This window comes from Mustela nigripes, chromosome 1 (genome assembly GCF_022355385.1).
Source record: "Mustela nigripes isolate SB6536 chromosome 1, MUSNIG.SB6536, whole genome shotgun sequence".
In the NCBI taxonomy this organism is placed as follows: Eukaryota; Metazoa; Chordata; class Mammalia; order Carnivora; family Mustelidae; genus Mustela; species Mustela nigripes.
Genome location: NC_081557.1, coordinates 269,487,665 through 269,514,476, shown reverse-complemented (window position 1 = coordinate 269,514,476; position 26,812 = coordinate 269,487,665). Strand labels below are relative to the sequence as shown.

The window sequence follows — 26,812 nt, the reverse complement described above, 5'->3', positions numbered from 1 at the left end:
CACCACACTGTTCTCCAAAGAGGCTGCACCAACTTGCATTCCCACCAACAGTGTAAGAGGGTTCCCCTTTCTCCACATCCTCTCCAACACATGTTGTTTCCTGTCTTGTTAATTTTGGCCATTTTAACTGGTGTAAGGTGGTATCTCAATGTGGTTTTAATTTGAATCTCCCTGAGGGCTAGTGATGATGAACATTTTTTCATGTGTCTGATAGCCATTTGTATGTCTTCACTGGAGAAGTCTCTGTTCATGTCTTCTGCCCACTTTTTGATATGATTATCTGTTTTGTGTGTGTTTAGTTTGAGAAGTTCTTTATAGATCCTGGATATCAACCTTTTGTCTGTACTGTCATTTGCAAATAGCTTCTCCCATTCCGTGGGTTGCCTCTGTTTTGTTGACTGTTTCCTTTGCTGTGCAAAAGCTTTTGATCTTGATGAAGTCCCAAAAGTTCATTTTTGCTTTTGTTTCCTTTGCCTCTGGAGACATATCTTGAAAGAAGTTGCTGTGGCTGATATCGAAGAGATTACTGCTTATGTTCTCCTCTAGGATTCTGATGGATTCCTGTCTCAGGTTGAGGTCTTTTATCCATTTTGAGTTTATCTTTGCGTATGGTGTAAGAGAATGGTTGAGTTTCATTCTTCTACATATAGCTGTCCAATTTTCCCAGCAAAAGATTCTCTGTTTTGTTTTGTTTTGCTTATACATTTTCTGCAGTGACAGTATATAATCTCTTTTTTAATTGAGATATAATTGACATATATCAGTTTCAGGTGCACAACATAATGATTGGACAGGTACATACAATACTGCAGAATGATCATCATAATTAGCCCAATTACCATCCATCACCACACAGATTTCTTCTTGTGATGAGAACTGTTAAGATACACTTTCTTAGCAACTTTCATATATTCAGTAACAATAGCATTAACCAAAGTCACCATGCTGTACATTACATACCAGAACTTACTTATTTTATAACTGGAAGTTTGTACTTGCCTGAACACTTCCAAAGATGGGAATTAATGACTTCACAGGAGTGGTCCCTGTCATCTGTTAGACAGCTTCAGCAGCTGTGGGATTAAAACTGCTCCTTAAATATCTTTCTGAAGACCATCCTAGGAACTACAAAAGTCTGGTGCTCTCACTGCTACATAGGGCCACAGGGGCTCAGAGACTGTAATTCTGGTGTCCCTATTTTCAATGCTGTACGCAGGGATGTAACCATTCCTCTCTGAAAGCACAAGTCTTATATTTCATATGTGCATTCAAATGAATGAATAAATGCATTGCCAGATAAGAAAAAAAGTCTTCTAAATCCCATTAAGGAGATTAAACTCCTTAAAGAAAGATAAACTATAATCTAATTAATTGCAATGAATCACATCACACAAGGAAAGGTTATCATTACAAGGGGCTAATAGCTGGGATAAGATTTTAAAAATAGGCACCGGGAGAGAATACCCGTTATGGTTGGGAGTTTCAGAGAAGGAAACCTGACTGGCCTGAAGTCGTAGCCCTTAGCAGTGGAAGGGAAAGGGAAGGAGTGGATAATTGATTTTTTTATTTTTCTTAGAGAGAGAGCAAGAGCGAGCACGGAAGGTGCACAAAAAGGAAGACTCTTAAGTAGGCTCCATGCCTGGCTCAGAGCCCAGCTCAGAGCCCTCATAACCCTGAGATCATGCCTTGAGCTGAAAGAAGCTTGACTGACCGAGCCACCCAGGAGCCCTGACATCCCCTTTCTGAATCCACCTGGTGTCCCTGCAGGGTGACCCCTCTGAACACATGAAGAAGCTGAGGTTCTAAAGGTTTCGTTGCTGATACAAAGTAAAGGCAGGACCCAGATGCAGGCCTACCAAATCCCAATGCCTGAGCTTATCCAGTTCCGCAAACGGAGGACTCTGGGGAGCACCACTCACTGCGATCACCCAACCTTCCGGGATCCTGACAGTCTCACAGAAACTTCTAATAAAGCTTTCAAATACATTTGTACTAAGAAAAATGAGACATTTCAGTTCACCTGGCAAGTCTGGAACATTTCTAATAATAGTAGTAATAACACAAGCACTGTAGTAATAGTGGGCGTGACTGCCAACATTCACTGAGCCCCTACCATTCCAGGCACATCCCTGCCCATAGCCAATCTTCAGTGACTTCATCTAATCACAAGATTTTATTTAATTATTTGACAGAGACATACAGCAAGAGAGGGAACACTAGCAGGGGGACTGGGAGAGGGAGAAACAGGCTTCCTGCAGAGCAGGGAGCCCAATTCGAGCCGGATCAGGAACCCTGGGATCCTGACCTGAGTCGAATGCAGTCATTTAACAACTGAGCCACCCAGGCGCCCCTAATCTCAAGATTTTAAATACCATCTATTGCTGATAGCTTTAGCATGGACTTTCTCCCTGACCTTACCAAGCACTCCACACCTATTCAATGAATTGATTAATGAATGGTCTTAATGAAATCATTTCAATTTGCATAAAAGCCTTATGAAACAAGGGCTATTATTCCATTTTACAGAAGCACATAAAGGTTAAGTACATTTTTTTTAAGACTTTTTATTTATTTATTTGACAGACAGAGATCACAAGCAGGCAGAGAGGCAGGCAGAGAGAGAGGAGGAAGCAGGCCCCCCGCTGAGCAGAGAGCCTGAGGCAGGGCTCCATCCCAGGACCCTGGGACCATGACCTGAACCGAAGGCAGAGGCTTTAACCCACGGAGCCACCCAGGTTAAGTACATATTAACAGACTATGGTAACAGTTTATTAATCAGATCTTTTTTTTTTTTTTTTTTTTTTTTTTTTAGTTTGAAGTGCCAGACCCCAGAGCTTCATCATCCCGCTGCAGGGATCTAATGAGCTTAAACGAAGCTACAATGACTTAGACCCACATAAGGCCCCGCCCGGGAGTCAGCCAGCCTCTTGGACCATACCATGTGAACTGCCGAACAACGGCCTGACCCCGGGTCCTTTCCAAATTCTCACCCAGGTCCCACTGCCGTGATGACCACTAGTATCCAAACGACATGTCTTAGTCTCTCTTTACTCAACGAAGGGTGTCAACCCCACACTTTTTAGACTTCAGAAATGGAACTTGCAAGAAGGCCACATAATGAATCACTCAAAAGAAAATCAAGTTAAGGAAACCCTCATGTACACACGCAGAGGACAAAGAACCCTTTTCGGTATTAAAGACTTCTTTGGAAAGAAATCTGTGTTTCTGAAATGGAATCTTCTGCAAAGAGGTCCTGGGGCCCCATGAGGGCCCCTGAGGACAGACCCTCGTGGGGTCTCCCGGAACCTCTTCCCGGGGGATTCCATTTCAGAAACATGGCTTTCCTTCCAAAGAGGGGTGATGGAGAACCGGGTACAACAGGCTCCCAGGGCGTTGGCTTTCCCTGTCTCTGACTCCTACCTCCACCAAAACCAGTTTTGAAAATCAAGAGTTAATAAATACGAAAATCAGAAGTATTACACAAAAATAAGCTTTTACTATTAGAAAAAAAGGCTTTTTTTTTTCCTTTAGTCAAGCTGTAAGAATAGAAAATTTTAAGAATCATCAGACAAGGGCGCCTGGGTGGCTCAGTGGGTTGGGCCGCTGCTTTCGGCTCGGGTCATGATCTCAGAGTCCTGGGATCGAGTCCCGCATCGGGCTCTCAGCAGGGAGCCTGCTTCCCTCTCTCTCTCTCTCTGCCTGCCTCTCTATCTACTTGTGATTTCTCTCTGTCAAATAAATAAATAAAATCTTTAAAAAAAAAAAAAAAAAAAAAATGAATCATCAGACAAGGAAGGACTTCTCAGAGCTAAATACAGGATGTCCTTAAAAAGTTTATCTGAGGGACGCCTGGGTGGCTCAGTTGGTTGAGCAGCTGCCTTCGGCTCAGGTCATGATCCCAGGGTTCTAGGATCGAGTCCCACATCGGGCTCCTTGCTGGGCAGGGAGCCTGCTCTCCCTCTGCCTCTGCCTGCCTCTCTGTCTGCCTGTGCTCACTCGCTCTCTCTCCCTCGGTCTCTGACAAATAAATAAATAAAAATAAATAAAAAGTTTATCTGAGCAAAACAAAACAAAACAACAACAAAGAAAACAAGCTTATCTGAGCAAGACAGAGGCCTACTACATATACTTAAAAAGTTAAGGTTATATAACTGATGTCTTTTGGGGAGTAGATTGGACATTTTTTTCAATAATCTCAATTACTGTATGCAGAGGAAAAAATCAAAAGGAATGTTCACCAAATTCTTACTGGTCATCTCTGGGTGACAGAAACAAAAGGAGACATTCAGTCTCTATTATATTCTTCTATAATGTTTGCAATTTATAACAAGCATGAATTATTCTGAGGAAAAATCTGGGGGGGGTGGCCGGGGAACCACTTTCTTCTATCCACAAAGTAACAGATACAAGTTTCCATTCAATGATATATTTAGCTTTTTAACTTAATTTTAATTGTGAATAAATTTTCTATGTCTCATGATTTTTTTTTAAGTAAACTCTACCACCAACATGGGGCTCAAACTCACGATCCCGAGATCAAGAGTTGCACGCTCCTCCAACTAAGCCAGCCAGGCACCCCTTTTTTCATAGATTTTAATGTCCATTTTTACCTGATTTCTTCCTTTGGACTTCTAGGTTTAGAAACGCTGCATCAATGAAAATCCATGTCACTCTGGAAACACTTCGGCTAAAGTGCATGTTGTTCAGACACGATAAAGTAGCGCCTTGAGGAAACCTGGAATAGCACAGATCGCAGAGGCCATCCTGAACCTCAGCCCAGCCTGTGCCCATTCTGGAAAGCACCATAGAGCACCATCAATAAGCACTGGCTGAATGCCTTGGTCCTGAATTCCTATGTTTTAGATCATACTGGGTCCCAATTAATTCGTATGCACAAAGTTAAACTACATACTTATAGGCCATTATCCTAATAACCTACCAGGCTTCCCATCTTATATGGAAATTAAACAGTTGCTATTAAAATTTAAAAATGGGGCACCTGAGAGGTGCAGTTGGTTAAGCATCTGCCTTCAGCTCAGGTCATGATCTCAGAGTCCCGGGATGGAGCCCTGTGTCGGGCTCCCTGTTCAGCAGGAAGCCTGCTTCTCCCTGTGCCCTCTCCCCAGTCGTGCTCTCTCTCTCTCAAATAAAATCTTTAAAAAAAAAATTAAATAATTTTTTAAAAAATTAAAAAAGGCTTCAGTTTCTGTCCACAAGGAGCTCTCAGTAGTGCTGGAAGACAGGACACAATTACAACCCCAAAGGCAGCAGGTGCCGCAGTGGCAAATGCACAGACTTGCAGCAAGGGGAGAGGACTCGAAAACTCCTGCTCAAACAAAGTCCGCTGAGAGCAGAAGCAAGTCTTAGCTCTGCCTGCCCACAGCCCAGCCCAGTAAACAATGTTTATACGTAACGAGTGCATGGAACCAACCTGCACTTGGAGGGACAAAAATGATTACCTTCCAAGCTGGAGGAACAGGACAGCATCAAAGAGCATGGCCTGGACGGGCACGTTCAGCTGTATAGAGGGCAACAGAAGAAAGGGATAGGGCACTGGAAATCCCTGCTCACTCAAGTTCAGGAGCTAAATCTTTGTAGCCCACAGGAAAACACACAGCAGTTCCACGATGCAAAGACATCGCCTTCCTTACCAGGTTCCATGAGGGTGAGGTCTAGGTCTTAAGGACTATGGGTCCCTAGCAGAACCTGGCATGATAGGTGTTCATATAAATGTGACAGAAGGAAGGAAGGATCACGCAAGTGCTAGGACACAGAAGGTTCCAGAGTAAGAGACCTGACGTTCAGGCCAGTGGAGCTTTCCATCCACCTGGTATACTCAGACCCAATACAGTGACTCTCCAAGGGCTCTTCCCTTTGTTTCTCCCTGAAAAACAAAGCCCCACCACATACCACACTGGGTCTACCTCCCCTCGGGAAACAGTACTAAGCAATGGGGCGGTCTGGGGGAATGGGAAGCAAACCCACAGGTACTTATCAAGACAGTCTTGCCATTCCAAAGCTTCCGCAGATTCTTTGAGATTAGACACGTTCTGGGTCTCATTTTTACCATGTTTTTGACGAGGGCCACAAGAGCAGAGGTGGAAGGAATCATGGTGGGAAACCGCAGAGCAGGTGGCTTTCACTAAAGGTCAGGTCCCCTCTTCCTGACTCTTCACAAGCACTGGTTCTTCCGCGTTATAATCAGTGTTTCCATGGAGCTTTGCCATCTTCAAAGGCTTCTGCATTCCACTTCATTTAAGCTTCATCACCGCCATAAGCACAGCAGATCCTAGAACCTCATTCTTGCAGGTGAAAAAGCCTAATAAGTTCATAGCGTGAACGAAGACCAGAAACATGACGCAGCTGCAGTTACTGGGGTCAAGAATAAGCAGCACAGGTAGAAGGAAAGTTCTAGTTCACTGTACCTTGACAGTTGTCTTCTAGCAGTTTCCTACTGAGGGCAGAATGGGCATCACATACCTCTCAGTGCTGAAAACATTAGAAGCAATACTTATCAAACAGATGTTTCACTGAAGCTGGGATATACTATCAGACAACACAGCTCTCTTCCGAGAAACACCATAAAATTAACACAGCAGTTTTCGTGAGAAAGAAATGTCAACTTCGGGGCACCTGGGTGGCTCAGTGGGTTAAAGCTTCTGCCTTATGGCTCCAGTCATGATCTGAAGGTCCTGGGATTGAGCCCCGCATCGGGCTCTCTGCTCAGCAGGGAGCCTGCTTCCCTCTCTCTCTCTGCCTGCCTCTCTGTCTACTTGTGATCTGTGTGTCAAATAAATAAGAAAGAAGTGGTATATATACACATTGGAACACTATGCAGCCATCAACCTGCCCCCCTGCCGAAATCTTGCTATTTGCAGCAACGTGAATGGAACTAGAGGGTATTATGTTAAGCAAAACAAGTCAGTCAGAGAAAGACATTATCAAATGATCTCTCTGAGATGAGGAATTTGAGAGGAAGGATGGAGGGTTGTGGGGGGAAGGGAGGGAAAAATAAAACAAGATGGGCTCAGGAGATAAACCATAAGAGACCTTAATCTCAGGAAACAAACTGAGGGTTGCTGGGGGGAGGCAGGTAGGGAGAGGGTGGTGGGGTTATGGACACTGGGGAGGGTATGTGCTACGGTGAGTGCTGTGAAGTGTGTAAACCTGGCGATTCACAGACCTGTACCCCTGAAACAAATAATATATTATATGTTAATAAAATAAAATAAGCAAAAATTAAAATTTTTATCATTTTGATTTTCAATTAAATGGGTATCTGCTACTTCAAATAAATATTATTTACAAGATCAAGAATTCGTGTTTAATTCATATTTTCTAACTTAGAAAGTTTAGTTTGAGATCTTTTCTTCCCTTCAGTCTAAATCAAAACCTTGCCAAATATCTCATTCTCTAAAAGTCCAGCCCCTAAGTGCTGCCTTTACCAACCTCCATACCAACACAATCTTAAAAAAAAAAAATCTGCCACATCTTTTTTTTTTTTTTTTTAAAGATTTTATTTATTTATCAGAGAGAGAGAGGGAGAGAGTGAGCACAGGCAGACAGAGAGGCAGGCAGAGGCAGAGGGAGAAGCAGGCTCCCTGCGGAGCAAGGAGCCCGATGTGGGACTCGATCCCAGGACGCTGGGATCATGACCTGAGCCGAAGGCAGCTGCTTAACCGAGCCACCCAGGCGCCCCAAATCTGCCACATCTTAAGATTGCATCCAACACCATTAATGACAAATTTCAAAACAAAAGTGGACCCATTATAAATTCTAATTCCTATGCAGCCTAGAACTATAAAGGATCTGCTAGAAATATGTGTACTCGTCAAGTATGGTAAAGGGGAAAATTTCCCCACTCTCAGATATCCATATCCTAAAGCCCAAAACCTGTGAATGTTACTTTATATGGCAAAGGTACTGTAGGCATGATTAAATTAAGGATCAAGATAGGAAGATTATCCTTGGATTATGTGGTTGCGTCTGATATAATCACAAGGGTCCTTAAAGGTCAAAAGAAGTAGGAAACTCAGAGAGTGATCTGAAGATGCTATGCAGCCGGCTCTGAAGACAGAGCAAAGGCCCATGAACCAGGAAATGTGGGCAGCCTCTAGAAAGTAGGAAAGGCAGGGCAATTTTTCTGCAACCCTGTCAACACCCTGATTTTAACTCCGTGAGATCCATTTCAGAGCAGTCCCTCCAGAAGTGTGTAACATGATAAATCTGGATTGTCTTAAACCACTAAGTTTGTGGAAATTTGGTTGCAGCAACCACAAGACACAACACAACAGGTTTAGTAAAGCGCGATTCACTGCCCATCTGCCAGACCATTCCAAAGGCTTATCACGCAGGTGCCAACTATACACACACACTCAATTACACATTTAAACCAACTATCTAGGTGGTCCTGTAAGTACACGGAACTCCTTGCTAATGTTCTATTCGTCCTTTAAGAATGACGGTGTAGGGCACCTGGGTGGCTCAGTGGCTTAAGCCTCTGACTTTGGCTCAGGTCATGATCTCAAGGTCCTGGGAGAGAGGCCCGCATCGGGCTCTCTGCTCAGCAGGGAGCCTGCTTCACAGCCCCCCCCACACTTGTGATCTGTCTGTCAAATAAATAAATAAATAAGAACGAATGGTGCTTTCACTTTACACTTGAGTTCTGGCAGTGATTTGCTAAAGTTGGGAAATGGCCACTGGCGTAATGCTCTGTCGTCTATCCACCATGCTTATGCATCACGCTGTTCTCTCGTCAGGGCCGTACTGACCCCTAACAGTTCACTTAACCTCTGAGAGGCTGGGGCTCTGTTAACGTGGACAGACCTCCTTAGTGCATCTATACTCTCTCGCTCCATCTACTTTACCGGGCCAGATGAGCTCTGAGCGAAGAGCAGCGCTCACAGGCCTACACACAGGTGTAACTTCCAATCTGCAAGAAGACTAAACACTTGAGAGTGTGGAACATGGAGCATCACTGGGCACCTGTGACAAATTCCACACCCCGTTCCACGCCAGGCCTTCTGACTCCGAAACTTCGATTTAGCAAGAACCCGATATGATCCGTATACACATTCAAGTCTGAGCAGCACAGACACAAAGAACCTTTGGCTAGGGGACCCACCATGCCCCACTTAATATATTTTAGGGGCAAAAATCCCAATCAGATCCATATTTTCAGTTAATGGGATCTTCTCAATTATTACCAAGATTATTACCAAGTATTCCTAAGGCATAAATGAGAAACGTCTCCTGCCCACCTCCTCTAACAAGATTTATTGGGATGGTAGATGAAATATTGATGCAAACATATTCATTCATTTCACAAAGTTTTTTTAAGGGCTAAGCACCCGTTAAATGTCCTCAGCAGCCTGATGAGGTAGATATCCCCACACTACAGCTGAGGAAATATGTACCTTATTCAGAGACACTAACTAACTTACCATAAAACACAGAGGAGCCAGAATGCTCATCCTGCCCTGTACGGCATCCAAGCCCACAGGGTGACGACTCTACACTACCCATCTCGTTACCTGCGGATTCCGTACTTGCAAATTCTCCTACTCAAATTTATTTGTAACCCCAAAATCGAAATATGCCACACTTTCCTGATCATTTAAAAATAAGGACATGCGCATGGTGGCAAACATCTGCAAACACTTCACTGTACCCATGGAACAAGCACTGTGGTTTCCACCTTAGAGGTAAAGTGTAATAATATAAAGAATAGAAGTTTTGGAGCCAGAAAATTTGGGTTCAAATCCAGACATACCATTCAATTTTTAAGAATCTTAGTTTCCTATGAGTAAAATGTGGACAGTGCACACACCTTGCAGAGGTTTTGAGGATGAGTCAAGTATACAAGTGGCACGTGTGTGGTACTCGATGTCTGTTTCCACAAGAAGCAGAGCTGTATGTTCCACATACCTAACGTAGCTAATAAAGTCCAAAGTAGAACAAACATGTCCAATTTCCACCTCCATGCTCAGAGGTTCACGAAGGGTATGATTTAGCATCTCTTTTAAAAGGTTTAAAAGATCAGTCCTTGACATACTCTGCTACAAAGTGTTTTGTTCAAGTAAAATTTGTGAAATGTCACTCTCTTGAAGACTCATGAAGCACATATGTGAGTGTATATGCATGATATAAAGGCTCTGAGAACTGTGTAATAAAGAAACCAGGTAAATATTTTCCAAAAGTGCATTTAATAATGGAATCCATTTTGCAGAATTACTATAAATATCCACCAGACTTCTGAATATACTTTTGGAAATACTAATTTTGATATACTAATGTATACCAAATAAATTATAGCTTATTAGATTATAACAGACTGAAAAGTAATGTGAATAAAGTAACAATGGAATACAGGACAAAGCACAAGAAAATATCCTTTAAACAAAGTCCCTGAAATGTGCACTGGGTGTTATAGGCAACTGATGAATCACTAAACTCTATCCTGAAAGTAATCATACACTAACTTGAATTTAAATTTAAAAAAAATACATTTTAAAAAATAAACAATCCCCCCCCCCGCCCCGAAATCATTTTTTCCAGCCAGCCTGGACTCTACCCAGTGTCAAACTTTAAAAAAAAAAAAAAAAAAAAAAGTCTATTTAGGCCATGAAGGCATTTTAACTTTCAGAGAAATGTCAAAGTAAGTCTACCATAAACAAAGATTTCAAGAAGTAGCTCATGTCATCTGGCAAAAGACAGGATTGGGTGGCAAGTGGGGAGTGGAGAGGTGGTGGGTATGGCACCCATGTTTTTGTTGTTGTTTTAAAGATTTTGTTTATTTATTTGACAGACAGAGATCTCAAGTAGGCAGAGCAGCAGGCAGAGAGAGGAGGAAGCGGGCTCCCTGCTGAGCAGAGAGCCCGATGTGCCCCACGACCGGGGTTCATGACCTGAGCCAAAGGCAGAGGCTTCAACCCACTGAGCCACCCAGGCGCCCTCACCCATGTTTTGTTACAGAACTGATTTGCAGGACACCTGGGTGGCTCAGTGGGTTAAGCTTCTGCCCCTGCTCAGGTCATGATCCCAGCGTTCCGGGATCAAGCCTGGAATCGTGCTCTCTGCTCCGCAAGGAGCCTGCTTCCTCCTCTCTCTCTGCCTGCCTCTCTGCCTGCTTGGGATCTCTGTCTGTCAAATCAATAAATAAAATCTTTAAAAATAATTAAAATCTTTAAAAAAAAACAACACTGATTTTCACGAGATATCCTAGTCCCTAACCAACTTTTCAAGAATGGTACATAATCTTGTGTTGCATCACCATCTCTCCTGTCATTATCCCTGGTAGAGTTCATAACGTGTGAACTACATAACCCACAAAGATGAGGAATCCTTTTTTCCTGAAAAGTCTGAGAAAGTGGTTATTTTGTTAGTTGTGAAGAAAAAAACAGTCAACTCTATTACCAACATGTGGGGTCAATTCTGAATATTTCTGCAGGTCTCTGGTGTAATTAAAAACTAGAAAAAAAGGTCAACCTAGGGACGCCTGGGTGGCTCAGCGGGTTAAGCCTCTGCCTTGGGCTCAGGTCACGACGCAGGGTCCCGGGATCGAGCCCCGGGCTTCCTGCAGAACTTCCCTGCTTCCCCTCGCTGTGTCCCCCTCTCTGCCTACTCGTGATTTCTGTCAAATAAATAAATAAAATCTTTAAAAAAAGGAAAAAAAGGTCGAACTAGATTTCTTAAGATCTTGTGCTAAGACGGTATTGTAATTCTCCTAAAAACTCCTAAGTGCTTATTACACCGCAGTCCTGAAAGCGTACACTGCCTTTACGTAACGATTCACGGTCAACGTTGGAAGGAAGTCCGACCGCTCAGCTTGTTCCTGCGCTGCAGACACTCCTGTGCTGTGCGAACCCTCTGGTAACGCCTCCGTTCACCCCCAGACGTCGAACAAAGCGAGGACGAGGCCCAAGGAATTCCTTCTAAAGTACAGGAGTGTTTGACAGTCGTTGACCAACCCAGGGCTCGTCGAGGCCCCGAAGGAGCAGCGGACACGGTCTGGTCCGCGGCGACGCGCCGGGATGCGGGCTTCGGGGCAGAAAGAGGCTCCAGCGGCCGCGGCTTGCGGGGACACCGCCCGCAGCGCAGGCAGGTTCGCGAACGCGGCGCCGCGGCCGGCGACCCGGGCAGCGCGGCTCGGCCGCGACCGGCAGCGGCGGGAGGAGCCCCCCGCCCTGGACCCCGGCGCGGCCCGCAACGCCGTCGGGACGGTCCGGCCCACGTTCCGCGCGACGGGAAGCCCCAGCAGCGCTCGGTCGCGGCGCCCGCCGGGCCAGGCCCAACCCGGGGCCCCCCGCGTCCCCCTCCGCACGCGCGGGTCCGCCTCCGCCCTCCCCACCCCCCGCACGAAGCCGGGGCAGGGGCGCGGGAGGACGCGTCCCGCACCCCGCCGCCGCCCTCCTGCCGCCCGCGCCGCGGGGCCCAGCCGCGCCTCCCGCCTCCGGCCGAGTCCGCGAGACTCAGACGCGCCTCCGCCGGCCCTCGGGGAACCGCGGCCGCGCTCCCTTCCGCCCTCACCTTCACGAAAGCAATCGGGGTCGTGGTACCTTCGACGTCCAACAGGATCACGCTGACCTCGGCGGGCACGGGCAGCACCACCATCGCCCCCGCGCACGCGCCCACCCGCCTCGGCCCGCAAGCGAGCGCGGAGGGCGGCGCCCCGGGCTTCCCACGGCGCCGCGAGAGCGTCCACCCGCAGCCGCGTGCGGCCGAGCCCGAGGAACGCCGCCGCCCCCGCGCCCCGGCGGTGGCAGAGCCCGCAGCCCCGGCGCCCGCACCGCCCAGCTGCCGAGGCCCAGGCCGAGACCACGTGGGCCGGGAGGGGGCGGTCCCGGCGGGGGGCGGGGCGGGGGCGTCGACGCCGATTGGCCGCCGGGGAGCCGCGAGCGCGATCCGTCCACAGGGGCCTCGCGTGGGCGGGAACAAAGCAGCGAGCGCGGGAGCCGGGGGCGCGGGGGCGCGCGCGCTCGCCGCAGACGGGTAGCGCGAGCGGGAGCGGCCCGGGGCACGTGCAGACGGGAGCCCCGCGAGTGGCGCGCCGGGGATGTGAGTGCCCCTTGCCCTCCACGGCAGCCGGCCCCTCCCCGCCCACTGCCGCCGCCGGCGCAGCTTCACAGTAGCCGGGGCGGGCTCGCGCCCCTCCCCCCGGCGGCGCCCGCAGCAGAGGCCGTGCGGGACCGGCCCGCCGTGCTGCGTCCGCCCCGGCTCCGGCCGCGCGCAGGGGGCCCCGCCGCGCCTCCCCGGCCCGCGCGCCTGCGGCGGTAGCGGAAGAGGCCGCCGCGCCGCGGTCCGGAGGGGCCCCGCGCGCCCGCCCGCTGCCGGGCCGGTTCCAGCCGGCTGGAGGACAAAACACGCGTGCGCGCGGCGGGGGGCGCGCGGCGGGGCGGGCGGGGGGCGCGCTCGCGGGCTCGGCCGCCGGCGCCCGGCGCAGTCCGCCTTTTTCCGGGAGCTTCCCGGCCGCGGTGCTAACCGACAGCGGCGGCCGCCCCGCAGCCGTCCGCACGCGGGCGCCGAGGGCCCTGGAAAAAGGCGGGGCGGACGGCTGCGCGCGGGAGCGGCCGGAGGACGCCGGAGACCCAGGCCGCCGGGACCAGCGGGCCTGGGGCCCTGCGACGGCGCCGCTCGGACTCCCGGCCCAGGACTCGTCGCCCCGCCGCCGTTCCTCCGCCGACGCTCCTCTCGTCTTAGGCCCGCGCGCCCTCGCCCGCGACCTCGCTCCTCAGCGGGAGGGCCGCGATGGAGGTCCCGCCCCGGCTCTCCCATGTGCCGCCGCCATTGTTCCCCTCCGCTCCCGCTACTTTAGCCTCCCGCAGCCTCTCCCATTGGCGGCCGCGGGCGCCGCGGCAGCTCGCCCCGCTCCTCCCTTCGCTCGCCGCCAGCTCCGCCCGGCAGGGGGCGCGCCGGGCCCAGCGCCACGTCACCGCGCAGCCGCCCTCGCGATTGGCGGGCGGGGCGGCTATAAAGGGAGGGCGCAGGCGGCGCCCGGATCTCTTCCGCCGCCATTTTAAATCCAGCTCCATACAACGCTCCGCCGCCGCTGCCGCCGCGACCCGGACTGCGCGCCAGCACCGCCCGGCCGACAGCGCCGCCGCCATGGAGGACGTGAGCGAGTACAGCAACATCGAGGAGTTCGCAGAGGGATCCAAGATCAACGCGAGCAAGAACCAGCAGGATGACGGGTACCGCACGCTTCCCCTCTCGCCCCTCCCCCAGCGCGCCGCACGCGCCCTCCGCCCCTCGGGAGCCGCGCGCTGCCCCGGCTCCTGCCCCGAGTCGATTCCCCGCGTGCCCGCCGGGCCCCGGCGGCCTGAAGGGAAGAGGAAAGTAGGAGACGGAGGGGGTGACCCGGGAGGCCCGCGGAAGGTGGGGGAAGGGCGGGGAGTTGGAGGAGGCGGGCGGCGGCGCGGCCGGGCCCGAGTGCGCAGGCGCCGCGTGGGGCCCGAGGGGGAGGGGCGGCCCGGCCGCGCCGCTCGCCGCCGCCGCCGCCGCCGCCGCCGCCCGCCTTCTCATTGTGTCTGTGCCGCGGCCCCCGCGCGCTGTCGGCGCCGTGTGGCGGGTGCCTCGGGTCGGACCGGAGCCTGGACGGCCGCGGGCCGAGGGACCGGTCGGGGCCGCCGGAGACGCGAGCAGCGCGGAGCGGCTCGCCGCGGTTGGACTCCGTGTCCGGCGGCCGGTGACCGGCCGCGGTGTCCGCCGCGCTGGGGCTCGGGGGTCCGCGGGCTGAGTTGTGGAGGACACGGTGGAGCGACCCCGCTCTGTCGTGCGGACGGAAGCACCCTCGGGGCGCGGCTGAGCTTTTTCCCTTTTAATAACTTGGTTCCCAGGAAAATGTTTATTGGAGGCTTGAGCTGGGATACGAGCAAGAAAGACCTGACCGAGTATCTGTCCCGGTTTGGGGAAGTGGTGGACTGCACGATTAAGACGGACCCGGTGACCGGAAGATCCAGAGGATTCGGATTCGTGCTTTTCAAAGACGCGGCTAGTGTCGACAAGGTGGGAGCGCTGCCCTGCGCGGCTGCGGGGCGCCGGGCGTCGGGCCGCGCCGGGCACTGAAAACGCTTGTCTTCTAGGTGCTGGAGCTCAAGGAACACAAACTGGATGGCAAGTTGATAGACCCCAAAAGGGCCAAAGCTCTAAAAGGGAAAGAACCGCCCAAAAAGGTGTTTGTGGGTGGATTGAGCCCAGATACTTCGGAAGAACAAATTAAAGAATATTTTGGAGCCTTTGGAGAGGTGCGCTGTGTGGTTCTGTGTGCATGTACCCTGAGTCCCCAGCTGTCAACGCATGGATTAGTCCGGTGGGGGAGGGGTGAACTTCGCCGCTCGGGCCCTCTGCTCACTGCACCTTAATCGCTGTTCTTCTCTGTGCTGGGATGGAAACCAGCATCTTTATTTTGGTCAAAACACAGGTGCTTTGGGGTGGTCAGGGTTTGGACTTACCGACCAGTGGCATCTGTTGGGTACAGAACGATGCTGAACAAGTTCCGCTCCCCTCGGAACGCTTCACAGATGAATTTTTGTGTTGCGATGTTGATCATAAAATACGAGTTTCTATGCGAAAGTGTTCTGACCAGAGGAACTTGCAGTATGTTCTGTTGAAGCTTGAAGATTTGGGCGTTAGCTGTTATCATTGGTGGATGATCTGGAGTGTGCTTCTGGGTTTCAGATTGAAAATATTGAACTTCCCATGGATACAAAAACAAATGAAAGAAGAGGATTTTGTTTTATCACATACACAGATGAAGAGCCAGTAAAGAAATTATTAGAAAGCAGATATCATCAAATCGGTTCTGGGAAGGTAAAACCATTTTCCTTCTATTAAATGAAGTTTTTGGTTTTGGGGGGGGTGTTTTTGTTTTTAAGATTTTGTTTGTTTATTAGATCACAAGTAGGCACAGGGGGAGGGGGAAGCAGGCTCCCTGAATGTGGGGCTCAATCCCAGGATCCTGAGATGATGACCTGAGCCCCGAAGGCAGAGGAGGCAGAGGCTTAACCCACTGAGCCACTCAGGCACCTGAAATGAAAATTGCGAAGGTGGTTTTTTGTTTTGTTTAGGGAGATTTTTTAATTTGTTTTGAGAAGAATAAAATGGCTTGACATTACAGTAAAAGAAATTTCTCATGTGTTTACAGTGTGAAATCAAAGTTGCACAACCCAAAGAGGTATACAGGCAGCAACAGCAGCAACAAAAAGGAGGAAGAGGTGCTGCAGCTGGTGGACGAGGTGGCACTAGGGGTCGTGGACGAGGTGAGGCTTAATTCTTTCAAAGTGACTCCATGGTTTAAGCTGTAAACTGCTCACTAGAAAAAAGCCCAGGAGAAAATAAAGCAGATTTTCAGCATAAAATGCTCAAGTTAATGAGTGGGTATTTGTTAGTTCACTGGTTTCCTGTCTTCCAAGCATGGCCACTTTTAATGGGAAAGTAATACCAGTTTAATGTAGTTAGGATTACGTGATAAGACCATGGCATGCTAGGTTTTGGGGGCGGGAGTCCTTGTTTTAAAACCAAACAGCCTTCCTGTCTTCACCTTTGTTCTGATTTTTTGGTTACATTTAGGAAGCTTGGTAATTGACACAGTTGGACTTTCTGTCCCCTTTTATGACAACTGGAGTAATTTTCTCAGTCAGATAATTATATAGATGTCCGTTCACCTGTTTCAGATTTTCAGCGTGAGGGACAGGAATACAACATTTTGTGGTAGGATTGGGGGTCAGAAGTTGTTATCTAACAATCATTGTGCATTGTTTCAGGTCAGGGCCAAAACTGGAACCAAGGATTTAATAACTATTATGATCAAGGATATGGAAATTACAATAGTGCCTATGGTGGTGATCAAAACTATAGTGGCTATGGCGGCTATGATTATACTGGGTATAACTATGGGAACTATGGATATGGACAGGGATATGCAGACTACAGTGGTAAGAATATTTAACTTAATTTCATAAACCAGTGGTATTAAAATTCCATGTTACAGTACAGTCCTGTTCTGAAATTGTTTGTGTGTGGGTTTTCCATTCTTGAAGTGTTTGGAGTTAAGTTTTTAGGCATTTGGTGGTCATCGGGTAATTATATTAATGTAAAAACTTTGGTTATAAATGTTGTAGAATATGTGATATATGACTAGTTTATAATGGCTATTTAAGATACCTGGTATTTTAACATTTGGCATGCAGAGTTGTACATGTCTCTAAAGTATTTATAACGAAACCATTTTGTAGAAAACTATATCTTAATAGAATTTTTTTGTGTTTTCAAAATAGGCCAACAGAGCACTTACGGCAAGGCATCTCGAGGGGGTGGCAATCACCAAAACAATTACCAGCCATACTAAAGGAGGACATTGGAGAAAACAGGTGTGTGTAAGAGTACAAGAAGCCAGTGGAAATGTCTAATTTAATTTAAAGATCAATAGACAAATGAAAAATAAGTAAAAACAAAATATTATGTAGTCTGTTTTTACTAAATTGTTAACTTTTTAATTGCTTTATGAGCCCGTTTTGCCTAAAGTGTCTATAGATCTTTAACTTTAAAGTCTTATCTCACTTTCTTTAGTATTACAGAAAAACTTAAGAGTTTTTCTGTTTGCTTTGTGTACCAGGTGGTCTAGAGGAATAATTAAACTTTTTTAGAACTATTAACAGGTAAAGTACTGAAATGGGTACAACTTAAGGAAAACAAGAATGTTGTCTTCTAACTCTGACATTATACCTTGTTTGTACCCGCCAGCGGGAACTTCATTGCAGGCCGTGTGTCACCCTGACCACGTCTATCTCTGGGGGTCGCACGTTGCGGGCAGAGCGCAAGGCATACACCAGAAAACGCTGTCCTGTGGTATGGTCTCTTCCAACTTCATGTACCAGCGTAAAGATTAAAGTGGAAAACTTCAGACTTTGGCTTCTTTTTTAATCTTTTTGAAGATTAAGTGTCTAAACTTAACTTAAATGGTTTTTTACAGGAGTTAAAGTACATAAATGCCTTTTTACAGCTTAATCATTTTGGTCTTCTGTTTAGTGTTGTATTTCAATTGTGGAGCCTCATTTTAAGTGTTCATTCTTTAAGATTTAATGCTTGCTTTTTCTTTTTATAGCTAATAGTGAAATCTACAAACCAAAACAAGAACTTTAAAATCTGGGATATAAATTAAAGATCATATGCACAAAGCAATTTGTTTTCTTAAAATATAAAAGCTTACTAGAAATTAACTTTTGTAAGAGGGATTTTTGGCTTACTAGAGATCCTTCTAGTAGACCTTAATCTAGCACAGTTTAACCTGTGAAATGGGAAGATTGCATTCCCCAATTCCTTAACTAAGTTACCTATCGTTTGGGAACTCCAGGGTGAATTTATTAATGACCCAAATTACATTTTGCAATTGAGTATGCATGTGATCTTTAATTATTGAAGAAAAGAATAAATTGAGGACTTAAAACAATTCATGAAAGTGGACCTTTGAAAGCTTTCAGAGTTGCACAAATCTAATTGCTATTTTGTTTTTGTTTTTAGGAGGAAATTGCTAAAGTTAACCCATCTTGCAGAACGACATTGAAGATTGGTCTTCTGTTGATCTAAGATGATTATTTTGTAAAAGACTTTCTAGTGTACAAGACACAACTGTGTCCAACTGTATATAGCCGCCAATTAGTTTTCTTTGTTTTTACTTTGTCTTTTGCTATCTGTGTTATGACTCGATGTGGATTTGTGTTTATACAAATTTTATTTGTATGATTTCATGTTAAACCTCAAATAAATGCTTCCTTATGTGATTGTTTTTCTGCGTCAGGTACTAAATAGCTCTGTAAAAGTGTAATTTAAAATAAGCAATAATTAAGGCACAGTTTATTTTGTAGGGAGTATTGGTCCATAGGGAGAAACTGTGGTCCTTTATGAATAGCCAGCTACAGTGTCCCCCTGTTACCCATTTTTGTTAGATGTATACTATCCGCTAAGGCTTCATTTCCCTGCTAAAAGAGATTTCTACCACACCTTTAATGTTCTTTGTGTATCTGGAGGCCTTGTCATAGGGTTGTCAGTAGTGGAGGTTTTCTAGCAGACCATGAATGTTTTTGGACTGTGTCTTGGTAAAGTGCACCTTTTTGGCACAAAGCATGTTGGTAGCTCCTTTCATGAATAGAAAAGATGGTGCTTTGTTTCTGTCTCTGGGAAGCCATTAGAGATCTGCTAAATCAGGATCAGTGTGGTCTGTTAGAGCTTCGGCTAATCATAATACCCTGACTTTGTTTTCTTGATTAAAATGTCCAGATGTACCCAGGCAAAAGGCCCTGTTAAACTGTATGTAGAAGCTACAGTTTAAGAGTATCAAAAACAAATTTTAACAAGCATTTTGTCAGATAGGTGGTTAAAATTTGAGCAAATGTGAGATTGAGGTATTTGACGTAGTAGTGGCTGAGGAAATACAGTTGTATTCTGGTATTGTCAAAGCAAGCACCAAACTGAACAAAATGTTTTCTATTGGGGCATTTTTAGGAAGCTATATTGGGTGTTAACTGTTAATGTGGTGTGAGTTCTTAGAAAAAGTCATGGTAGTAGATTTCATCATTTTTAATGCATTAGTGCATGAGCCGAGTAGTTAAGCATACCCAAATTCAGATATAGGAAGGAGTAGTAGGAGAAAGTACACTTTAAGTTTTATGTATGTCAATGCAAGTCTAAGTGACTGAGTCATTAAGACATCTTCCTGGTACATCAAGAAGCAGTTTTAGCCCTAGATTTGGGATAATTTCCTGGGTAAACCCAAGTTTTGAATTTTAACATTCAGTGTAGTTGGATTTAAGGATTTTAACTTTTGTTTTCTGTGGTTCCACATTAAGCTCTAGGATTGGCATACGTATTCAAATGCGTAGTAGTTGACCTCACCTTCAACCAGATGTTAATTTTTTATGCTGATGAACCTGCTTTTTGTTTCATTTGGTGCCTGCAACTTTTCTCTGTTCAATGATGTTTGTACTTGCTGGCTATCAAGTTACAATGCACTTGGCCTCCTTTTGCATCCTGTTTTGCTATTTGACCTTGAACCTAGGCCAAGTACCAATGTTGGGTTATTGCAAGGGACTGTTCATTATATCAACATGCAACGTTAGGGAAGGAGGAAGGTTTTGATCTTAAGTTAATGTTGTCAAAGTCTGTAGCTGCAGTGTCTGGAGGGCAGTGAATCCTGTTCAAATTTATGGTTAGGTGAGAAGTTGACATGGAGATTGTCCTTTCCCTGATCAAAAATGAATAAAGGCTTTTTAAACAAAATCCAAACTTTTCAATCAAGTCTTGATATATATATGACTTTGAAGAAATACACTACATCTGTAGATGATTGAGAATTACAAAGAACTGAGTAAAAATGCGTTTGGGGTTTTTTTTTTCCCCCAAGGGGCTTTAGATTCTATAAATTCAGATTTTAGGCTCTATGGATGCCGACTGATGTAAATTTTAAATATAGCAAGGCTAAGCCATAGGACTTCATTTGGTTGAACAATAAAGTTATCAGGGTGTCATCCAAGTATTTAGAACTAAGTAATTTGACAAAGGTGTGAGGGTGGAAATTCTGAGGTCCTTAAGACACAAACATAAGTAGCCTGTGTTCTTGTTAAATGTGCTTCCTGAATGGTTTTGACTGAGTTCTGTGTGGTAGTCCTCATCCTAATAGAAACTTTATTACTTTCACCAGTATTCTGTGGTCTCATGGTTCTGTTTATAAGATTATTAAGATGTCTGTTGGGATACTAACATGGATAAGTGGAGCTCTTATTCCATTCCCTGATGCAGCTTTCAGAATGGTGACAGGGACTGGTTTCTTGCTAATTGTAAATTTTAGTACTTAATTTTTAATATCTGAAAATTTCATCACTACCCTTTACGAAGATTTTCTGATAGGATGTGAACCACAGGATGCTAAGTTTCAGTGATTAAAAGTGATTCAAGGACACTGCAGGTGTACTGCAATTTTTCTGTTACCTTTTCTATGAAGTCATTCAAAAGTACTGTCATAAAAATACGGGTTTTAGGGTTAGTTGGGGTTTTGTATTTTTGTCTTGAAATAGTTTAATTTGATGTGGAATTTCAATGGATTTTGGTTGAATGGCAAGAAATAAAAATTCACCTTTGACTTCTCAACCACTGCTTCTTATAAACTAGGGTAGAGCATAGTGCTTTCCTGAAATTACACATAAAGTGCATTCTGAAAACTTGATCTATGTTTAAGTGGTAGCTTAATCTGGTTTTATTTGAGTATCAAATATTTAAGAGGTTTACCCCTCAGGCACCTGGTTGGCTTAGTGGAGCATGTGTCTTGATCTCTGTTTTAAGTTTGAGCCCCATACTGGGTACAGAGATGACTTTTGAAAACTCTTTAAAAAAAAAAAAAAAAAAGATATACCCCCATTTTGGTGGAGGTATATCCATCTCAGGGTGCTGGGACTGAGTTGTAGTTTGAAAAAAGATATTCGGTATACTCTGATTTGTTATTTAAAATGTAGAAATTTCAAATAACAATGCTTTAGAGTTTGAGTTTATCAAAGACCAACACAAATGAGAAACACTTTGTAGACAAGTTTCCTTATGCTACTGTAGTGGTTATATCTTGAGAATCTAACCCAAAATGAATTTTGACCTCCCAAAAGATGCATGTTTATATATATTCCAAGTATAGCATTCAGAGAAATTATCTTTGAAAACCATCTAGTTTAAAAGGCTCTTGAGGTTTGTTGGCTTTAATGGTAATGGACTAAAGTTTATTGAATCTGCTACCCTTGATGAGGTTGCACAAAGGTGACAGTGGGGGCTAAGTGGGATTTTAGGGTAGTTCCAACTTAGCATTACCAGGACACACTTTAACTACATTCTTTCACAGACTCGGGGGGTTTTTGTTGTTGTTGTTGTTTTCATTTTGTTTATTATTGGGGTTTGTTTTGTTGAGAGAGCACAGGGGAAGGTCGGGGAGATAAATCTCAAGCAGGCACCACGCCCAGCCCAGAGCCCAGTGTGGGACTGATCTCACAATCCTAAGATCATGACCTGAGCCAAAATCAAGAGTTGGATGCCTAACTGACGGCGCCACACAGGCTCCCCCGGATTGTGTTTTGAATGGCTGTGTATTTATCAACTACATTGCTCACTGTGTAATCATGCTTCCTTTTTTTTTTTCTTTTAAGATTTTATTTATTTATTTGACAGAAATCATAAGTAGGCAGAGAGGCAAGCAGAGAGAGGAGGAAGCAGGCTCCCCGCCAAGCAGAGAGCCCAATGCAGGACCCTGAGATCATGACCTGAGCTGAAGGTAGAGGCCTTAACCCACTGAGCCACCCAGGGACCCTGGGTGCTTCTATTAAAATTCCACATAGGGCATCTGGCTGGCTCCGTCAGTAGAACAACCTTCATCTCGGGATTCTAAGTTCGAGCTCCACGTCGGGTATAGAGATCATTTAAAATCTTAAAAAGACATCAGCTGTCGATTGGAATTTCCCACAGTATGATAATTGGCATCATATCACCAATTTCAATGCCAGCTAAAACCAAAGAATCTTCATTAGCTTGTCCAGGTTTTTAAATAAATAAATAAATATAAATATGTATATATATATTTTTTTTAAGATTTTATTTATGTATCAGAGAGAGAGGGGGAGAGAGAGCGAGCATAGGCAGACAGAATGGCAGGCAGAGGGAGAAGCAGGCTCCTTGCCGAGCAAGGAGCCCGATGTGGGACTCGATCCCAGGACGCTGGGATCATGACCTGAGCCGAAGGCAGCTGCTTAACCAACTGAGCCACCCAGGCGTCCCTTTAAAAATATTTCTATCAGACTTTTAAAATATTGAAAATAAGTCTTAAGAATTTTTATTACTACTTTCTAGGACTTTAGCACTATACCTACCACATTATTGAAAATAAGGAGAAACAAAATGTATTTTTTTTTTAAAGATTTTATTTATTTATTTATTTGACAGAGATCACAAGCAGGCAGAGAGGCAGGCAGAGAGAGAGAGGAGGAAGCAGGCTCCCCACTGAGCAGAGAGCCCGATGCGGGGCTCGATCCCAGGACCCTGAGATCATGACCTGAGCCGAAGGCAGCGTCTTAACCCACTGAGCCACCCAGGCGCCCCAACAAAATGTATTTTTAAGTACATTTCATATTCTAGAGAAAAGTTATTTTAAAATACTTCAAATAACTATAGTTACAGTTATCCGTACTAAACTATAAGTATAAAGTAGTTATCCATACTACTTAAAATGTAGTATGGATACAATTCAAGTTTTTCTTTAATTTTTTAAAGATTTACTTATTTGACAGCTAGAGAGCACAAGCGGGGAAAGTGGCAGAGAGAGGGAGAAGCGGGCTCCCCCAGTGAGCAGGGAGTCCGAAGTGGTTCAGTATGGGGCTCGATCCTGGCCCCTGAGCTGAAGGCAGACAGAACTTGAATGGCTAAGCCCCCAGGCACCCCAGTTCAAATTTTTAAAAATCATGCTTTGAAGGACTTCAGAACAAAAAGGCCTCTAAATTATACCTCTGATCTCATTTTAAACATAGACTTCTGTTTGTCATACATTTGTTCTTTAGTCACATTCCATGTAACTAAACTAGACCTTAGAGACTGTCAAAACGAAGAAAAACTCACCCTGGTCTAGGTCTTCCTTATTCTTTTAAAGTTATTTTAATTGCTATTCGCATGATGTTTTAGGACACTAAGATGTAGACATCGAAAGGATATTTAATTTTCTTCCATTCCCCTTCGTAACACAATGACAAATTCAGGAACATCACCTCACTGCCACTCTCTGCTGACCGTGGGATCCGTCCGTCCGTCCTTCCTCTCTCTTTCCTTTTCTTCCTTCATCTTTCTCTCCCTCCCTCCCCCCTCTCTCTTTCTTTCTTCCTTTTTTTTCTTTCTTTCATCTTGAACCCCCAAGAGAGGAGGGTCTTGGTGTTAGGGGCAGGTAGAGAGATTTGCCACTGGCCCGTAACCAAGATCCACAGTACTACCAGGCAAGTGTTGTTTAATCTGAATCATTTTCGATTCTGTTTATAGATATTTGCCCTCGAAATCATCCTCTTACTTCGTTAAGGACACCAGGGGGGCAGATTTTACTCCTCTGCCTCTAACAGAAACAATCAAGCACACACTTAGCCAGGAAATACATAGGCATTAATTACTGTTCTCTTGATAATTCCAGGAAAGGTATGCAAATTCTTGGTATAACTTGGTTAAGAACAATGGTCACAGTTTATTAACTCCATTTGTTGCCATGAGGAAAGAGAACGTCTTAGGTAAGATGTCAGTTCTTAAATTATCCATAACATGCTAAGATGATACTGTGTTCTTATTTAGCAGTACATAATTCACATTTCCAGGCATTAGCCTATTCTTCATAATAGGGTAAGAACATGTACTCAGGTATACATCTACATGAGATACAATTTTCATTAGACATTTGTTCAAAAAGTATTTAATACTTGCTTCCGTTTTCAGCAACTATGGCCTAAGTAATTCAAATTAATGCTTCTGAACATAAGCAGGATGAAAAGGATTTTTAAGTCTTCTTAAAAGGATTGAACGAGCTAAAAATATAATGAAAAATTCACCTGGCTAAAATCTAGAGGAGGTCAAAACCTAGAGAAGTACGCCTGGCATTTACAGTTGGGTTTGATGGCCTTACCAGACAAAGAAAACGAAGTCAAAAGCGTAGGCCACCCCCAAGTGTAGACGCTGATACCCCAATTACTCCATTAAACTAAGAGTTTCCAAAAGACCTGAGAACCCAGTTCCCTCACCAATGTAGTTAAGGGAATCTTAATCCCAGAATTTAGACTAAGATAGTTCTCGTAAGGGGCCCCTGGGTGGCTCAGTGGTTTAGCCTCTGCCTTCGGCTCAGGTCATGATCCTAGCGTTCAGGGATCCAGCCCCGCATCGGGCTCTCTGCTCAGCGGGAAGACTGCTTCCTCCTCTCTGTCTGCCTGCCTCTCTGCCTACTTGTGATCTCAGTCTGTCAAATAAATAAATAAAATCTTAAAAAAAAAAAAAAAAAAGGAAAAAAAAAGATCTAGTAAGGTAAAGGGCCTCAAATGCTTGGAAAAAGGAAATGAAAATCATTTCTTTGTCCTAGATTTCTGATGGTTTCCACGAAGGTTTTTTCAAACATAATGACCAGTACATAATAAAATCCACCATGAGCAGAATCAACGCAATGAACAAATCCAGAAGATAACAGGTCTCCTTGCTTACTGCGTTGAAATAAAATACAAGCTTGAAAATATCTCAGGGAAGAGGAAACTTAAAGCAACACAACAGATCTGATAAAGAATCAAACAGAACTTATACAAATAAAACAATAAATGAAATTAAAAACTAAAGATGGATGGGTCTAAAAATGGAGTAGATACAAGAATTAGTAAACTGAAGGATAAATGAGAAGATACTTTCCAAAATTTAACATGGAAAAACAAAAACATGAGAACTGTCATGGAGAACCAGTGACATAAAAGTTCCAGTAGGTGTATAACATGTTTGATTGGAGTTTTAGATGAAGAATCAAGAGTTTTCCAGAGGAGCCCACTGGGAAGGTGAGTACGGCACACCGGGGAGGGATGGCAGAGGTGCCTTTGGCCTTTCCTTTTGGGCACCCCCCAAAAAGTAAAAGAGACAGAATGAGGCAATATATGAAGAGAAAATGGCTGGAATTTTCCTAGAAGTGATGAGATGCAATCTACAGATTCGGTATACCAACAAATTGTGAGTTTGAAGAATATCAAGAAATCTGTACAGAGATACAACTTGGTGAAACTAAAATGTTTCACAACAAAGAGGAAAACCTTCTCGACAGAACCTTGCATTCGGAGGCTTCACTTAGGGTGGGCAGCCGGAGAATATTGTGATTCAGCAGCTCGGACCTGCCACCCTCCAACTCAGAACCGCGGGAGCCACCTGTGTGTCCCAGACGTCTGTGGCTGAGAGCAGGAGTGTCCAGCAGACCGTGGAGCTCCTTGCCGGAAACTGGGAGATGATGCTCGCGGCAGCGAAGCAAGGAACATTTTTTGTGGATTGTGAGACCCACCACACAGCTGCCTCTATTCTTGGCACCCAAGGTCAGGCCGGGAAGCCGTGGACATGTTGCACGACTCAGGGTACCCTTTGAGAAGGGCCATTGCCCCACTGCCAGCGCCAACTTCGATGAGCTCATGGTGAAGCTCAAGGGTTTCTTCCAGGCTGCAAGGCCAGCAGGATGGAGAGCCAGAGTGCCCGTTACCAGTCCCGTGACCTTCTAGTGAAGGAAGACACAGTCCCCGTGGGGCCCAGTGCCCAGGGTGTCTTCACAGCAGTGGAGCCTGGCCCCTGTGCAGTCTGTAGCAGCCTTGGATCTCGCTGCTCTGGGTCCTACAGAGTTTTCTAGGCAGCCACGCTCCAGGGAACAGTGTCTGGGTACAGCGATGCCAACTATGGCCTAGCAGTTACCACGGTCCGGCACTTGGAGCTCTTCGACACAATTCGCAAGCTGCTGCAGGTGCCGGTGGCTGGGATTCATCGGTGGTGGCCGCTGCCCACCTGAGCTCGGTCACCGGGGCAGCATAGGAGGAACAGGGGCTGCACGCTGAGGCCTCTGGACCCCAGAGAAGCAGGACAGACTTGGAGGCTTCCTGTCCCTCTTCCCAGCTGTGGCTTTCGTTCTGGGGATCCGAACTCCCCTCCACTGACCCGCACACAGCCCCCCAGCAGCTGTCCCACTCTACGCCTTACTGGACCCGGCCTGTTCTCGGAGGTAACCACGACGAGTGCAGAAGTGCAGAGCTTTCCTGCTTTG

At 46.0% G+C, this 26,812-nt stretch overlaps 2 protein-coding genes and 1 pseudogene across 3 annotated transcripts in view; 2 read left to right on the top strand and 1 right to left on the bottom strand.

The window, feature by feature from the left end:
• ENOPH1 (enolase-phosphatase 1) overlaps positions 1–12,751 on the bottom strand; it is a 37,435-nt gene extending 24,684 nt beyond the window's left edge. The window contains exon 1 of the mRNA XM_059385923.1: positions 12,529–12,751. Within this exon, the coding sequence (XP_059241906.1) occupies positions 12,529–12,612 (84 nt within the window). The 5' untranslated portion in view covers positions 12,613–12,751. The remainder of the gene's footprint in view (positions 1–12,528) is intronic.
• A 664-nt stretch (positions 12,752–13,415) lies between these two features.
• On the top strand, positions 13,416–18,776 carry HNRNPDL (heterogeneous nuclear ribonucleoprotein D like). 2 transcript variants are annotated; one of them, XR_009401415.1, is made up of 9 exons: positions 13,416–14,189; positions 14,835–15,003; positions 15,081–15,242; positions 15,676–15,807; positions 16,142–16,256; positions 16,761–16,931; positions 17,274–17,366; positions 17,740–17,844; positions 18,517–18,776. XR_009401415.1 is itself a non-coding variant. In XM_059385909.1 (8 exons), the coding sequence occupies exons 1-7, from the start codon at positions 13,747–13,749 to the stop codon at positions 17,342–17,344; spliced, it is 1,263 nt and encodes a 420-aa protein (XP_059241892.1). In that variant the 5' UTR covers positions 13,416–13,746; the 3' UTR covers positions 17,345–17,366; positions 18,517–18,776. The 2 variants fall into 2 exon arrangements, 1 of the variants encoding a protein (XP_059241892.1); XM_059385909.1 differs by lacking the exon at positions 17,740–17,844.
• Positions 18,777–25,684: 6,908 nt separating this feature from the next.
• LOC132003586 (mediator of RNA polymerase II transcription subunit 20-like) lies at positions 25,685–26,560 on the top strand (annotated as a pseudogene).
• Positions 26,561–26,812: the final 252 nt, after the last annotated feature.

Coding starts and splice junctions, on each gene's coding strand:
- HNRNPDL (XM_059385909.1), top strand. CDS start 13,747: ATGGAGGTCCCGCCCCGGCTCTCCCATGTGCCGCCGCCATTGTTCCCC. Junction 15,004..15,080: donor ACGCGGCTAGTGTCGACAAG/GTGGGAGCGCTG, acceptor CTTGTCTTCTAG/GTGCTGGAGCTCAAGGAACA. Junction 15,808..16,141: donor ATCAAATCGGTTCTGGGAAG/GTAAAACCATTT, acceptor ATGTGTTTACAG/TGTGAAATCAAAGTTGCACA.